Source organism: Tamandua tetradactyla, chromosome 7 (genome assembly GCF_023851605.1).
Source record: "Tamandua tetradactyla isolate mTamTet1 chromosome 7, mTamTet1.pri, whole genome shotgun sequence".
In the NCBI taxonomy this organism is placed as follows: domain Eukaryota; kingdom Metazoa; phylum Chordata; class Mammalia; order Pilosa; family Myrmecophagidae; genus Tamandua; species Tamandua tetradactyla.
This window is the reverse complement of record NC_135333.1, coordinates 24,990,428-25,008,057: the sequence shown is the minus strand read 5'-3', so window position 1 is coordinate 25,008,057 and position 17,630 is coordinate 24,990,428. Positions and strand designations below refer to the sequence as shown.

Genomic DNA, 17,630 nt, shown 5'->3' with positions numbered 1-17,630 from the left:
CATCCTCCTGTTACCATCAAAACCCCCTTTCAGGAGCCAGCAGCTATTAGTCACTCGTGCCTCAGTATGAATTACGTTTTAGTGTTTTACCATTCCTATGGGCATTTCCCCAGGCTGGGACCTTAGTAAGTAGCTGCTCAGTAAATGTATACTGTGAGAATGACTGCATTCTGCTAATCCTCTTTGCAGCATAAAGGCTTGTGGATTTCTATACGTCCATGGGGATGAGGGTGACACAGAGATGTGTCTTTGGAGAGGAGAGGGGTAAGGGCTGAGAGATGACATTCTAGCCCATCTTCTACAGTCACGGCAAGTGGAGGGGCTAGTGGCTTTGTTTATATAAGGGTCTGTTCTAGAGAGGAAGGGAAGCTCTCAGGGAGTAAACGGGCCCAAAACAGAGCTTCCATTTAGAGCAAGGCAGATACTGTCACCTTCCTTCCCTTAGAGTGGAAATGACCCATCACTTCCCCAGGTGCACACCAACTGACCTTGGTCCTCCACCCATCCTGTTGGAGGTCAAGAAAGAAAGAAGCCAACACTAGTTAAGCACCTGCCATGTGTCAGGGATATCATTCATGGCATTCCTACGGTAGATGCATTAATGTCTTTATTTTTATAGATAAGGAAATTGGGGCTCAGAATGATTGACAATTGCTGAGGTGAGGTGGCAAAGCTTGGACAGAACCTGGAGTCTGTCTCGTAGGCTGGTGGTGCTCACTCACCTCTGTTCCTGGAGAGGGGAAGTCTCACCCCATTTACCCAGCAGTGATCAGCCACTTGTTAGTGTACTCTTGGGTGGTTCCCAGAGACCTTCAAACCTGTGTCCTCATTTAATCCTCATGACCACCCTATGGGTAGATCCTATACGCATTCTGCAGATGAAGCAGAGGCTGGTCCCAAATCATACAACTGGATGGTGCAAGTGCTCCCAATGCAAGCCCACTTCCATGCCCTTTGCTTATTTTTCTGGCACATTTGGGATCAAACGCCAGGAAAATTCATCACCCTCCTGAGTGTCACCAACTCATTTGCTCATGTCTGTGACTTTCACAAATATATCCAGACCCTGTCACATTCATCTTTGTAGCCGTAGGCCTGACAAACAGTGGATACCAAATGTTGGATAGATTGATGGATGAAATGGGCTACTTCATCAGAGAAAAGCCTCTGACTCTTACCCTGGAGTGGGTGCCCCTTCTGTGGGCTGATCTGGATCTTAATGCCCTGTGTTGTGTGATCATTGTCCAATATGTGTATCTTTCTCCCATTAGGTATGAAGCCAAGAGCTTCACTCTTGTTTCCTTAGAGCCTATAGGCTCTGGCACATAGGAAGTGATTGAGAAATGTTTGCCATGTGTCTTCTCAAAGAGGCCTTCCCTGACCAACCTATCTAAGTAGGTTGGTTCCCAGACCTTATCTTCTATCACCTTTGTTCATTTTAATCATAATGCCCATCATTTTTTTTTAATCTGGTTATTTTCTGTCTCTTCCATGAGCACATAAGTTCTACAAAGCCAGAAAACATGTCTACTTTTCCCCCTGTGTCTAGAACAGTGCCCAGTCCATATTAGACTCAATAAATAGTGGTTAGAGTAATTTGGGCAGAGAATAAAAAAGTATTTGCTAAGTTCCCTTTGAGGGATGGGGAGAAAGGAGGAAATATTAAACTTCCCCATCTGGGGAATTCCTGATATTCTCACAAACAATGGGGACAACCAAATCATAAGGCCAAACCCTCAATCTTGGGGCTTGCCCCTTTGCAGAAACTTATTCCTGCAAAGCAGAGGTTAAGCCTACTTACAATTATGCCTAAGAGTCACCCCCAGAAAGCCTCTTTTGTTGCTCAGATGCAGTCTCTTTCTTTAAGCCAACTTGGCAGATGAACTCACTGCCTTCCCCCCCACCCCCCACCCGCCACATGGGGCATGACTCCCAGGGGTACAGATCACCCTGGGAATGTGATTTGATAGAAATGAGAAAGCATTCTTGACCAAAAGAGGAAAGAGATAAATGAGAAAACATAAAGTTTCAATGGCTGAAAGACTTCAGAGTTAAGAGGTTACCCTGGAGGTTATTCTTATGCCATATATAGATATCCCTTTTTAGTTTATGGTGTATTGGAGTGGCTGGAGAGAAGCACCTGAAACTGTTGAACTGTGTTCCAATTGCCTTGATTCTTAAGACTGTATAACTATATAGCTTTGACAATGTGACTGTGTGAAAACCTTGTGTCTGATGCTCCTTTTATCCAGGTATGGACAGACGAGTTAAAAAAAGAAAAGGATGAAAATAAATAAATAATAGGGGGAAATAAAGGGTAAAAATTGGGTAGCTTGAAATACTATGGGCAATGAGAAAGAGGGATGAGGGGCATGGGATGTATGAGGCTTTTTTTTCTTTTTATTTCTTTTTCTGGAGTGATGCAAATGATCATCAAATGATCATGGCAAAGAATACACAAATAAGTAATTGTGTATTGTGAACCATTGATTGTAAAATATGGTTAGACTGTACATATGTGGATATTTCTCAATAAAAACAATTTTAAAAGATAAAAAAAATAGTGGTTACATGAGAGAGTGAATAAATGATATGGATTGTGACCAGACCTATGCACACAAATCTCTTTTACCATTGCTGTCAGACTCCAGTGGGGGCGTGTTTGTCCCATCTTGTGTCTGGGGGTCCTAGTAGGTTTTGGTTGCCTACCTTTCCAGGTCTGGGTACAGGTACAAGAGGCCTTCTCACCTTTGGGAGGTCCCTCCTCTTCTAACTAACTGGAGCACCCTGACTGTATAGAGGAACAGAGGCTACTCCGTCAGTGGACAGTCCCCTCTATCTGGCAGTGGGAAAGGACCAGGGAACTTGGCTATCCCTAGGAGTAAATGATGGCGCTTGCATTGAATCCCCAGTCCCTCTGTGTTCAAAGCCTCTGTCTTTGCATCTGCCTTTCATCCAACCTGCTTGCGACCCTCCTTATCTTTCTAACTGGAGAAATCTTGAGTGTGTCTGCCTTCAGTGGTCCGCTGCGTGGTCTGTCCATCCTCTGCCCAGGCCACAGTGAGTCACTGATGTGTTGGATCAGAAACGTGAAAATCTCTTTCTGGAGCCAGATTGCTGTACTCCCACCCAACCCCCTTCTCCCAACAAGGGCGACCTGTGGGAAGACAGCTCTGCCGGAGATAGCATGTTCTTGACCCCTCCCCCTGGAAGGACATTAACCACGTTGACTCTACATCCCAGACAGATTCATTTAAAGGGCCCTGCCTGGACTCAGGTGGATCCTGTTTGTGCTAATTCTCCTCTTCCTTCTGCCCCTGCTGAAGCCACAAAAGAACTCAGCTCCTCATAAATCTCTCTCACATACCCCATCCCGCCTCTCCAAACTAGGGATTTCCCACCCTAGGCAGTGCCAACTTTATAATATTCTCCTTCCTGGTGCTTCTGATGTGGCAGTAAAATATGAGACCACCCACAGAGAGAGAAGCTTCGTGGAATGGAGATTCCCTCCCACTCCCCGCCCCGACCCAATGCCCGGGACTTGATTGATTGGCTGAGGCTCTCATTATGAGAAAGAACACAATAAGGCATTAGGAGGAGGCAGCCCAATGGGAGACAAAGCTCTAGGGCACAGTGGGTCCCTCCATTTTTGCCTGAGGTCAAACAGCCAATCAATTACAGGGGTAGCAACCCCAACTCCCAAGTCATCTGGAATTCCAGACCATCCCTACCCTTTCCTCTGCCAGACAGAACTGTTCAGAGGCAGCTCAAGCCTGAATGAGCCCCCGGCAAGGAGGCTGCAATCTGTGTGGCCTGTCAGGAGACAGACTTCTGACTCCCGGCCAGGCAGGGGGATAGACCGCCTGACCCTCAGCTTCAGCCTGAGTCTGTCTGCCAGGCCCTGCAGTCAACATTCCAGAGATGGGCAAAACAAGTAGTTCTCCTTGTCAAGACTGGAGCTCCCTGGGTGGTATCCGTGTAGTGCAAAGAGCTCTGGGTTCTGGGTTAGAATCAAATCGAGGGCTGCCAGTTGTGCTGAGTGAAGACAGTACAATGGCCCTGCACGGTAGGCGGTGCAGACCTGTAAGTTTATTACAACACTGTACCGACAGATGGCAGTAAAGTGTCTTGAGGAAGAGATACTAAGTGGATGAGCCCTGGAAGACGTTATTCATCTACCCAGTCAACACACATTTGCTAAACACCTGCCGTGTGTGGTAGGTAGCACCCTGTGCTGGATCCTGGGATACAGTGAAGATCAGTATGCAATTTCTGGTTTCCAAGAGCTCCTGGGCTAAATGTATGGAGGTGGGGGACAGACGAGTGATGTGCAATTACTACACAGTGTGCTACGAATCCTGGACGTTGTAACCATGAAGTGCTATAGGAGCCCAGAAGAAGGACACTTAACCTAGTCTCCTTCTGAGGATACTGTCAAGGGAAACTTGACAGAGTAGGTGTCACCTGCATGAGTCTTGACACATGAGAAAGAGACAGCCGGACAGAGAAAAGCATGAAGACATCCTAGGGAGAGTTGGCAGCATATGCAAATGCCCAGAGGCACAAGAGTGTTGGACATGGTTAAGGAAAGGATGGATGTGTCCATGAGGTTGAGGGCAAACAGAAGGAGAAGTTGGGCCACAGGTCAGCAGGTCCCTGACCATGAAGGGCCCTGGGTGTCTGGATCGAATCATGAAGAATTTGAAGTAGGAGACCTAACTCACCTTTTCCCCTCAGAGGATGTGTGACTTTAACAGGGACTTCTCCACCTGGAATGTTTGGGGGAATGATCCCAGCTCCATTGTCTCTCAGGATTGACACAAGGGCCAAATGGGAGAAGGAATAGAAAGGGGAACCATGCCAGGGTCATCTATCATCAACATTGTTATTCATCACCTACTATGGGATAAATCAGAGTGAGGTGAATCATAATTCTGTCCTGTAACCCCCATGGGTATACAGTTCTGTTTTGCTTATCTGCGGGTCCCCACCATTTGGCATGCAGTAGGCACAAAGTAAGCACTTAATAGTTGATCCTGTTTCAGTCTCTAAACTATATGCCACCATGTACTGGGGTGGAGTTTCAAGAATTCCGAGAAACCTAATTTCAGAGACTCCCAGGTCATTATGAAGTTGTCTATGTCAAGGAATGAGAACAAATATATTTTATTTAAATGTTTGCTAGCTTTATTTATCAGTTTAAAATATCAAGACGCACGATCCCTAGCCCTCTATTTTAGCCCCAGTTCCCACAATATTAGAGGCAGACCTGTCCTGTGTCTGGAGTTTGCTAGCACTTCCTTTAAGGACTTGTGATAAGATTCTCAAACACATGAAAAGTTTCCTTTTTGTAGCAAAGTGCTGATTGCACGCACATGTTGTAGAAGACCTTCCCTGGGGGAAAAAAAAATCTGGCTTTCAGGTCACACTAGCAGCTCCTATCCCACTAAAGTCCTGTCTATTTAATATCTAAACTTGTCAACCTCATAAGAAAAAGTGGCCATAATATTTGAGCTGTCCAGAAATGATTCAAGCAGTCTTGGGAAGAAAAGCCCCCCACCGGCATGAGCCAAGTGTACACAGAGAGAGTTTGGAGGCAGACAATTTGCAGGTTGGCCAGAGAATTTGTAGAATGGATTCTTTCTTTCACAAATGGAAGGTTGAAACATAGATGACAATATCCATACTTCACGGAGAAAAATAGAAGAAATTCAGAAGGTTCTGGGAGTTTCTATCGAATACAATGCTTACAAGTAATTGCTTTTATAACTCAGTCACATGGCCACACCTAGCTGCAAAGGATGGTTAGGAAACAGGCTTTTATTGGCTGATTTATAAGCTCTTTTAGTGTGGAAGAAAGGGAGAATGGACCCTGAGGACCAAAGAGCTGTTTTTGCCTCAGAGAAGGTTAATGGAAATTCCTAACATAGTGCCCAGAATGCAACAAATTACTAAGAAATATTGGTTTCATTGTACCAACAATCAAAAAAAAAGCAAATGGAAAATTGTGTTACTTTTGTGAGAGAAGATATATGAATCCAGTAGCGCCCTACTTTTAGCTGCTATTGTTTGTTGTTGAGCAAAAGCATAGATTTGGAATTGGAAAGCCTAGATTTAAGTCCCTTAGGCAAAATATTTAGTCTCCTGGATTTCAGTTTCCTTAACTATGAGATGGAGTTGTTAATGATAGCCACCTCATGGTGAGGGTGTGAACATAAAATGAGGAAAGCTATTATTAAAGCCATTATTTCTGGCACAAAGTAGTTCATAAGTGTTTTTTTTTTTTCATCCATCTCTTCATTCATTTACTCACTCAACAAATACTTATTGAGCTCCTACTGTGTCCTAAACATTCTCCTAGAAGTTGGAGATAGAACGATGAATGAGGTTGATTGTTTAGACCTCAAGGAGCTGTGTTATTGTTTAGTGGGAGACGGATGTTAAAGTTACACAAATAATTCATTTTAGTTGTAGTAATACTATGAAAGAAAAGTACAGTTTAAAAAGAGAACCTATGTCATATAAAAGAGAAAGCAGATCAGGATTAGCTTGCTTATAGAGAAGAAATGGAAAAGTGGATGGATCTGAGAAATAATGTGAATGAGGAATTAACAGGAAGAGGGAGCAAGGGAGAGATAACAAGAATGGTGTCCAGGTTTCTACTTTGAGCAATGGGTAGATGGTGGTGCCATTTATTGGTAACGAGGGAAACAGAGGCAGGGGATATAGAGGAAAGTTAGTGTAAGGACGGGTAGATGGATAGATAGATGACAGTCGACAAGGGAATAGGTGAATGGATGTTTCATTACTTGACAGATGAACAAATAGAAAAATAAGTGGATAAATGTATCAATTTAACAAGACCTTGGCATATATAGAGTATAATTCATTACAGTGATCAATAATACTATATCATTCAATTGTGTTGTGTTCAAGTATATAGTGCAGGTATTAACACGAAGGCACAGAAAGATGAACTTGGAACTTGGAAGAACCAAAACATGAATTTCTAAACTTCCCACCCTTTACTTTTTTCTCCCTATCATACATTGCCTATAAATAATGAGAAAATCAGGAGCCAAGGCAGAAGAGGGCATGAGAAGGTAGATAATGTATCTGGGGCTTAGGGCTTACAGAGAAGAGTAAAACATTCTGTATATTTACTCAGTACATTTCTTCCTCTCCTTCACAGGGCCAAGTACTTCCATGGAAAGAAGGTGAATGGAGACATTGAGATTCGAGTGGAACAGGTAGGTGGGAGCTGAGTCTTTAGCACTCTCACCCCAACTTCTACAAATCAGGGCAATTTCCAAGAGCAACCTTGGTCCCTATTTTATGTGGCCATAATGAGCTAAGATGGCCAGAGAAAGCTCACTTTCAAGTGAGCTATTACATACTATCTGAAATATTGTAGCTATCGGGGAAGGAAGGAATATTGCTTAAGAAAGAATATCATTGCTTTAAAGTATAAGTAGCAGTGTACTGCCTTTGATTCCCTGTTTTCTCCAACTAAATTCTTGCTGTTCCCAGATGGTCAAGAATAACTTTTAACCTTTTTTTCTCTCCAATACCTCTTGATTGGCTTTGCAGAAATAAAGTTTTAAAATCAATTTTAAAAAAAGGGCCTAGAATCTCATTGGGTCCATACCCAGGGGTCTCATCAAATTTCAGGATTATTTGGTCCAATTATTTTCAAACTTTTTGTTTTGGGCAGCAGAACATTTATTCAAAATAAATCTCAAGTAAGGACCTATTCGGCAAAATAAAGATAAGTAGAACTGCTGAGATAGAAATGGGCATGGGGATCCAGAAAATCTGTCTGTTCTGTCCTGTTTTGTCTTGCCCCATGGTTCCCACGGCATCTCCTTAGAACCACTGTGACTATGGGACATAGTTTGGGAGTGCACTGGGTTTGAATCCTGGCTTCTTCATTTACTAGGGGCTGGGCAGATGATGTAATCTTTCTGTGCTTTAATTTTCCTGTATTGTTGTTGGGATTAAGTGATTTTAGCCTCAAAGAAGATTAGAATAAAAAACACTAGCTCTTGTTATGATTGCTATCAACCATATTCAGGTCTCTCATTTTAAAAGGAAAGAGCATGGACTTGTTCAAGGCTCCATAGCAAGCCAGTGGCAGAACTAGGGCTAAAACATTCTGCCTTCTGAATGCAGATATAGGTCTCCTTTTGGTCATCAATGAACACTTGTTGAAGGCCTACTTTGTGCCAAGCATTGTACTTGGCCTTAGTGTAATGTGTCAAAGTGTGGGCTCTAGAGCCAAACCTAAGTTTGAATCCCCATACCACACTTTGCTAACTGTGTGACCTTAGTTGAACAAAACTTTTAAGCTCTTTGTATCTCAGTTCCCTCATCTGTACAATTGGGATAATATTAGCATCAACTTCATGAGGTTTCTGTGAGTATCCGTGCCATAAGATTAATTCAGAGAAGTTTTATTAAAAAAAATAGTGGGTTGTGCGAATAACTTCTCTTCTTCCATCGCTTTGAACCTGGTGTGTCTGAGCATCAAATCGAGTTGGTTTAGTATTAAAATGCCTACGGTTTGAATATAAATTTGATCCTGTGGCTTTCAAGTCAATCCAATGTCTACTGTTTTTCCTTCCATAGCAAAGAGCAGGTTATTTTTATTCATTTAACAAATATTTGTCAAGTGTCTACTATGCTTGCTAGCTAATGTGTGGAGAAAGAGAATGTAGAAGTGCAGACTGTCCCAAAAAGCCTGTGGTCTATTAAAAAGGTGAGCTAAGTCTTTGCAAAACTCTGATACAGGTGGAGTCTGGGGTAGAGGGATCAAAACTAGCACTATGGGCAACAGACTGAGAGAATCAGAAGTGGCTTTGAGGAGGGGGTGGTATTTGAAATGGATCTTAAAAGATGGACAGGATTTCAATAAATAGGGATGATGGCATGACAAATATGTGAGATGCAAGTGGCATAATCAAAGGCAAAGATGCCAGGAAGTATAGGATATGGAAGGTGGGAGTTCACTTTGGTTGAGGCCCTGTCTTCCCCTGTCTTCAACCTATCCCTCCTCCTGAAATCCATCTCTCAATAAAAAGTACCACTATCTACCTTCTACCTTAGCCAGAAACCTGCACAGTCTCCTGGGTGCCTCCTGCTCACTATTCCATTACACCCATTCAGTTACCAGATCCTGTGGACTCTACTATCCCCTAGAACATCTCTTTCTCCACTCCTACTGCCTACATCTTTGGCTAGACCACCATCCATTCTCATCCAACTCACAGCCTCCTAACTCTAATTTTTTACCCACCACCAATTTATTCTTCATACTGAAGCTAGAGTGATTTTTCTAAAAGTCCAATTGGATTCCTTGAAGTCTTAGCTTTAAAATCCTTTCCTCAAAGACTGCTTCTCTGATCATCCCCATTCCAATCTAAATCAGGCAACCTGGTTATTCTCTTTCACAATACCCCCGCTTTTCCTTCTTAGCTCTTACCATATGTTTAGGGGTGGCATTGTTTGAGCTTCTCTGTATGAAGACAGAAACAATAGCTGTTGTATCTTCCTCTGTTAAGAAGCATAGGGCCTGGCACATAGTACAGCTGAAGCAAACATTTGTGGAATGAATAACTGATAGATTCTACAAATTCCAGTTTTCAAGTCAGCTTCCAAAAGTGAAAAATCACTGCTCCTTCCTCTCCCCTCAAAAATCTGGGTTTTATATAAACCATCTGATTAATGCCCAGTTATCACTGTCTTAGCCCTACCCCATCCCATTGTGGAAATCTCAGAGAATGCTTTACTTTTTACATTTATCTCTTGGCTGTCCTTGGCCCAACTTATGGGTACAAATCTATGAGCAGAGGGGATTGTCCTAGAAATAACTCACCCAAGGGTTCTGGGGACATTCAGACAGTCTGAAGGGCTACAAATACTGTAGAATGTAAGCAAATTTATCAGAAGACCTATTAGCAGGTCATTTGGGCATGTTTTTTCCTAGAAGACATGCCTCCCCCAACCCATCTTGGAGTCTGAATTGTCTGTCTTTGACCATCTAGATCAATATGTGAGTTTCATAAGCAGCCCTCCAGAAATATCATGTGTCCTCTAGCACCTGGGAAAAATCTTAGGACAAAAGCTACTGTTTTTGTCTGACCTGGGCTCACATTCTGAGAGTCTCTCTCCCAACCAAGTGCCAAATTAACTAGATAATTGCACTGTCTGGATTTTGCTGGAGAAAATGAGGGGTTGTGGTTGCCCTAAAGGAAGCCCCCACCCCTTCTCTCCATCCTCTTCCTCCCAGTTCAAAACCGCTTGCCTCAGCTCTTCCAGAGCCAGGAATTAAGAAACCCTGGGGAGAATTGCATCATTTTGCATTCTATTACCCAGAATGCCATATTGGCTCTGCAGGAGACTCTAGTAGACCTGGAACGATCTGGCAGGGGTGGTTGGCTCATTGAGTTCTCCTCTATTTATTTTGAAGCAAAGGGTCTTTTCTCCACAGGCGCAAGCCACCCCTCTGTAGAACTAAGCTACAAGGTTGATGAATCTATTAATATTAAGTAGATTCACAGTTTTGAGGGACTGGCAAGCTAGGACTTGATGGGATAAACCCTCAAGCTTCATTCTTTTCTAACAAAAAACATACTGAAATTACCATGGTCAGCCTTTCCTTCATGCTAATGGAGGTACCAAGAAATGCATCGTTCCAGCAGATGGAGAAAAAGGAAAGAGAAGGTATACACTCTGCCCTTGAGCAGTTCCAAGTCCAGTGAAGGAAGCTGGACAAACCACAGACTTCATACAAAGACCAGTGGTTCCCTTGGAGACCCTGTCATTGTGTGATATTGGAGCTGAGATAAGGTTAAGTACATGTGTGTGAATCCTGGGGAAGGCTGTTGATTAGAGACCTGTCTATCTTCTTTTTGTTTCCTCAACTCAAATGTCTTGTGGCAGCAAAGGGAGGCTCTTTCTCTTAAAAAATTTTAAAAGCTCAAGACCCCATATTTATATTTTCTTATGCCCATTTTAGCCTTCAATGCACAATTATTTCTTGGATGCCCTTTCTTAGAATGAAACTTAGCTGTAGATAGTGATCGTAAAGACCTTGTGAAATTTCAAGAAGCAATTTTCAACATGATATAGAAATAGAAGTTGGGTATTAATTCAGTTTAATGGACTGCTAACAAGTTGAACACCATCCCCATTAGGAACTGGTTACTTGATAGAAATATACTTTGAGGGGAGGGTATAATGGCTTGCCACAGGTCTTTGCCCTTGGCTTTATTATATTCCACCTTTTTAAAAGTGGCTTATATAATTGCATTTTCTGATGACTTGTAGCTAGACAGGAGAGAGAATACGCTGAGTTAAATGTTATTTATCAAATTGAATGGGAATGCAATATAAAGTCCTATTCAAAATCTCAGTTGCCAAGGATCAGGATGGGTGAAATCTGGCTAATTAAAATCACACAAGGAAGAACATCAGCCGGCAATAAGAAGTTAAAATAGTCACTGCCCAGGTATCCCTGAAGATTGATCAAATGAGAGGGAGGAAGTATAACTGAGAAGTTTGGATTTAACAAGTGACTGTGACTACTGACTCATTATATAGATATTTCTTCTTAGTTTCTTGTGGATTAGAATAGCTGGAAGGAAATCCCTGAAATTGTTGAATGTGACCCAGTAGCCTTGCTCTCTGATAATAATCGTGTAACTGTATAGCTCATGTTGTGGGACCATGCGATTGTAAAGGCCTTGTGACTGACACTCCCTTTGCCTGGTGTTTGGGTAAATAAGTCATAAAATAAAGACAAATATATATATAATAGGAGGGATAGGAGTTACGGGTATTTTTTAATTTTTATTTCTTGCTTTGGAGTAATGCGAATGTTCTGAAATTGTGGTGTCGAAGACACAACTACATAATGATGCTGTGACCCATTGATTGTACACTTTGGATGGATTATATCACAATAAAATAGCATTAAAAATCACATGAGAAAGAACATCGACCAGTTTCATTTCTCTACCCTGTAAGGTCAACACCCCTTTCCAGCAGGAAGAAGTTAGAATTGTCGTTGCCAGATATCCCTGAAGATTGAGAGAATGATCAAACGAGAGGGAGGAGATGTAACTGAGAAATTAGGATTTAACAAGTGATTATGATACTGTCTCATTATACAGATATTTCTTTTTAGTTTCTAGTGTATTAAAATAGCCAGAAGGAAATTCCTAAAATTGTTGAATGTAACCCAGTCACCTTGATCTTTCATAATGATTGTATAACAATATAGCTTTTATCACATGACTGTGTGATTTTAAAAATCATGTGACTGACACTTTATCCAGCGTGTGGGTCAGTGAGCAATAAAATATTAAGACATGCATGAAAATAATAATAATAATAATAGATTGGGAATATGAGGGAAAATACCCCTACATAAACTATAAACAATAGTTATAGTACTATTTTAATAATCTTTCATCAATTGTAACAAGTGTAACTATTGTTAAAAATAGTAAAATTACAAAAAAGGTGTTATCATCAATTGCAACAAATTTTCCATACCAGTGGTGTTGGTGGCGGGGTGGCATATGGGAATCTTGTGTTTTATGTGTGATTGTTCTGTAAACTTCTCTAATAAAATTTTTTTAATTAAAAAAAATGACAGGAAGAAAAACAACTTAAGACTGTAGTTGAACAAAGCTTAGTATTTGTGGGAAGAAGTGCTGTGTGAAGGTTCAGACTGGGCTCCAGAGTAAAGTTAGACTGGAGATGGATCTAAATGGCACCATTTCTAGCCTTGTTGACCTTCTGCTTAATATCTCTAAGCATCAGTTTCTTCCTCTGAAAAATGCAGATAATAACTTCTATCCACTAAAGTTACATATGGATTAAATGAGTTAATATAAGTAATATGCTTAGCATAGTTCCTGGCACGTAGTAAGTACTCAATAAACTGTAGTTGTGATTTTCACTTCCCCAAAACCTGATGCCACTTCAATCTGCATCATCAAGGTAGAGTATCTAGAATTCAGGAAGGGGATGGTACTCACACGCACAGTGCTTGTTGAACTCTACTGGAAGTTCCAGTTGTAGCTTCACCCTGTAAGGGGTAATAGCAGCCTAGAATGCCTTTGAAGCTGGTGATTACAGTAAGAAGAGACTGAAAATCTATGAGCAAAGAGAATCAGTTTAAAGAGTTGGAGATGTTTAGCCCAGAGAAAGAGAGGAATGAGTGGGTGATAATAATAGCTAATATATGTTGTGTCTTTATAGTATAAAACTAACTGCTTTTTAGTGTTGAGGTGGGCACTATTATTACCCCCATATAAAGAAAGTGGAGTTCGGAGAGAATAAGTGGTTTGCCCAGGGTCATCCAATGGAAGTGGTGGGAGCCTGTTTTGGAACCTCACAGTCTTGACTTCAGAGCTCTCCTCTCACCCACTACATTTTTTCTGCCTGTGTTGCAAGTATCAAGAGCAATTGTGAAAACGTCTAGGTGAAAGCACTTAATGTACATAATTTCATTTCAAACACACAACAACCGTATAAGATGGGTACTATGACTATCCCCATTTGGCAAATGAAGAAACTGAGGCTCAGAATGTTTACACAACCAACTTCAAATGATTGATAGGAGGGGAGACTTGACCCAGATTTCACCTGCCTGGTGTGTTTATCCATTACCCTATATTGTTTCAAGGAGGTTAGAGTTTAGGCTAATGGTAAAGTCCTTCACAAAGACAGATTTGAATTAGGTATAAGCAAAAATTATGTAACTGTGTTGATGAAAATGAATGGACTTCTTTGGTAGGGAGGGAGTCGTCTGTGCTGGAAATGTGCCAGCAGAAACTCAATGTCTAATTTGAGGAATATTTCCTAAGAAATTCATAAGCCTAACAGGAGATAACCTTTATTGTTTTTTCTTTCTTTTTTTTTCAGAAAAGATAATATATTCAAGTGCTAGTAAACTGAAAAAGTACAAAATAGTATATTGTGAAAAGTCTACCTCCAATCCTGCACCCACCAATCTAGTTAACCATTATCACTTGTTTAGTCGGTAACGTTCCAGACAGACATATATGTATATCTTCCTTTGCGTAGATGGCAGTTGGCCAGAAAAGCATAAACCATTCTAGGTATTTCAAACAGAGAGAGATTTAATTAAGACAATTGGATGCAAATAAGTTGGAAGGGGAAACTGTAGGAACCCAGAGCCATAATTGTCCTATATTCACTGCTTTCACTAGCACTGATGCTTTTGGAACCGCCACTGTGAGCACTGAGCAAGAACTTCACTGATTCTGCAGGAACTGCCACTGACTTGCTACGGTCGCTGTTGGGGAACTTTCTGTAGGGGCCACCAGAAGCGGAATGGTTGCTAACTTCTTCCTGATATCTGCTGTTGCACAGATGTGTCCCCTTGATAGATACTAGCTGGAACCATCTTAGCAAAAGAATTTAGAAAATCTAGATTTTAGGCTTTCCACCCCTGGATTGCAGGATAAATATAGAAAGATATCTGTGAAGCTGAGTGGCAATAGAAAGTAACAGGTGCAGTCCACCCCTTTAGCCACACATTTCTCTTCCTATTCATACTATTTTGCACCCTTATTTTTCACGTAACATATCTTGGAGTTTATTTCACGAGATTACAGGCAAAGCTGCTTCATTCTTGCTAAAGTTTCCCAGGGTTCTGTCATATGGATGCACCATCATTTATTTTTCATAATTTTATTTTATAAACAATACTAAGCCTATGTCATTTCAACCATTTGCTAGTGTATTTATAGGAGACATCCTTAGAAATAGAACAACTGCTTCAAAAAAAAATTGCATGTAGGAAAAAGAATAAAATGTGACCCCGCCATTCAGCATACAAAAAAAAAGAGAGAGAGAGAGAGAGAGAATTGCATACACACTTGGAAAATGAATACTTTTCTCCCAGTTGCTGCAAATGCTTCCAGCCTTCAGCCGTCAGTCCTGCTTTGGAAGTGCCTCAGGTGAAAAGAGCTGCCTCACCTGAGATCCCATATCTCTCTTAGGGCAGCTGCAAACAGTAATGGGCCAACACTGAATGTAAACCCTGGCCCCTTCACTTCAATTTGGGACAACTAGGAAAGGCCAATTCAGCTCCTCACACAGTTGGTGGAGGCCTCTGTTGAGATGGCAGTGCAGCCAAACTTTTCCCTCTTCCCAGGCCTGCTTCCTTCCTTTCTCTTTTCTTCCACTGATGGTGATTCTAAGAGCACTCCCTCCTGAGCCTCCTGCATGCTACCATACATCTCAGAGTCTGCTTCCCAAGGAACACAACCTGCAAGAGTACATTTATAATTTTGATAGATATTGCCCAGGTACCCTCCACAGAGATTGTATAGATGATCTATACAGACTCTTCTGGTGTCGGTTTCTAGGACTGCACATGACCCATGCATTCTGGAGTCTGTCCTGCACAGAATGCTCTCTTGGTTACAGCCCAAAAATTGATGCTGAACTCTGATGCGCTCCATAATTTGATCTTCCTATTTGACCTCCATGTGTTTGAAATTCACCAGAGCTTGGCGTTCTCTGCAGGGCTGAGTCCGGCAAAACTCTACTCGCTCTGATCCACTAAGCCTTGTTTTGTTAACACAATCCTGCAAGATTTATTTGTTTGGCTTGGCTTACCCTGACCCCAGACATTCTGTTTTGTATTATTTTTAAAAGCGTGCAGGTCTCCATGGAGGCTTTCTTCTCTTCAAATCTAAGAACCAGCTGGGGGAATAAAAAAGCAGGTGGGACACGAGAGTGCATTAGCTGAAGCATAACTCATAAGAGGAGCAAGTGTTTCTCTCTTTAACACATTGGTTAATGTGGGTTTATCAGCATCCTGGGTCTACACCAACTTAAAAAGACAATGGAGAAATGGAGTCAAATAACAATGGCGATGGTAGCAAACTTGTATTGAACACTTACTGTATGCCAGGTGCCGGGTTAAATGTTTCCCATGTATTAACTCATTCAATGCACACAATATGCTTGAGGTTACTGAGGAAACTGAAGCTCAGAGAGTTAAATAAATTGTCCAGGAAGGGCCACACAATTAGTAAGAATGTAGGGACACTGGGATTTGAACCCAAGTTTATCTGACTTCTGAGTCCTAGTTTTTAACCAAAGGGGATTTATCAGAATATATATTGGATCTTTAATTTATCTTCATAAAGCTTGTTTGCCTTTTCCTTCTTTGTTCAGGTTCCTTCAGTCTATATCCCACCATCCTTTCCCATCTCACTGTACTCTTCTGATCTATTGGACAAATTACAAATTCATATGAGTTGTTTTCCCAGCAAAAGACTCCACCTTTCCTGGCTAACCCTGATAACTATTACTCATGATTTGATGTTTCTGGCTTATTGCTGCATGGTTCCCCTATTAAGAATTCTGTTTGTTCTTTGTTTCCCCCCAAGATTTAACGTTAGCTATTTCCTTTCAAGTATAACTATATGGCTTTGGATGAAATAAAACTGTATAATAGCTCACACCCTGGAGCCAGAACCATTCGGGTTTGAATCCTAGCTCTGTCACTTCATTGAGCAATTAATTTAACATCACTGTGCCTCAGTTTTCTGATCTGTAAAATGGACAGAATAGTAATAATATGTATCCATAGAACTGATGGGGTGGAAATAAGTTACTATATGTGAAGTACTTAAAACAAGGCCTGGCCTATAGAAACCATTCAGAAAGTATTAATTAGCCCACTAAGTGTTTTGTGATCACCGTTATGTCATTGAACACCTATTGCCTGAGTACCTTCCAGATGTCAATCTCTGGGATAATTCAGAAATAGAAAGGATTTAATTCCATGCTGTAAAGAAGTTTGCAGTGTAGCTAGGGACTAAGAAATATAAAAAGTTCATGTTTATATGTGTGTTTTTGTTATTTATCTATATGTCCCATCATATTTCCCATTGAATATAGCAATCAGTTGGCACTTGGCTTAAACTTCTAACCTTTTCTTCAACAGTAGACAGCACAAGTCCAGGTCAAGGTGTTCAATGAATGTTTGTTGAGTGAATTGGTGAGTGAATGGATAATTTGGCATAGTCCTTGAAGGATAGAACTAGAAAAGAAACTTGAGATCGTCTAATACAGCTTTCTTGTTTAACAGTTGAGGAAACTAAGGTTCAGAGAGAGGAAGGGACTAGACCTAAGAAAAACATCAAATTATTCTTGGAGTCTCAAGTGTGGACAACCCAGGCTCCTACATCTCATGCCATTGCTTTTCCCACTATATTCCTCTGCCTGCCAATGATGACTGTTGTCTTCTTCTTTTAAGAAGCCATCGATCCCTTCTCAAGGTTTTAACAGCAACCACAGTAATCTAATACTGTAGTCATCAAGTCAGTATTTTCCACATTTACCTGCAAGACGCCTTCCTCTGGAGGGTAGGGAGGGAAGGAATCTGGGATGGAGTGCTGAGTCATAACTGGAGGCCAAAGGAGAGCTTCAGCCACTGAGGCTGGGAGAATACTGAAGCCATGTTTAAATAAGCCCCACTAGTTCTAAACCCAACAGGCACTGCTTTGCCAGTGGCCCTCGTTTTTCTTCTCCACTAAGGAAGAGTCTAGCAGCCTGGTTTGAGAGTCTCAAAGACA

The 17,630-nt window shown here is 41.4% G+C and overlaps 1 protein-coding gene and 1 long non-coding RNA gene across 2 annotated transcripts in view; one reads left to right on the top strand and one right to left on the bottom strand.

The window, feature by feature from the left end:
- SYN3 (synapsin III) overlaps positions 1 to 17,630 on the top strand; it is a 437,285-nt gene that overhangs the window by 13,420 nt on the left and 406,235 nt on the right. The window contains exon 2 of the mRNA XM_077168643.1: positions 7,193 to 7,250. Within this exon, the coding sequence (XP_077024758.1) occupies positions 7,193 to 7,250 (58 nt within the window). The remainder of the gene's footprint in view (positions 1 to 7,192; positions 7,251 to 17,630) is intronic.
- Positions 1 to 17,630, bottom strand: part of LOC143690899 (uncharacterized) — a 59,944-nt gene that overhangs the window by 26,806 nt on the left and 15,508 nt on the right. The gene's annotated exons all lie outside the window — the stretch shown is intronic.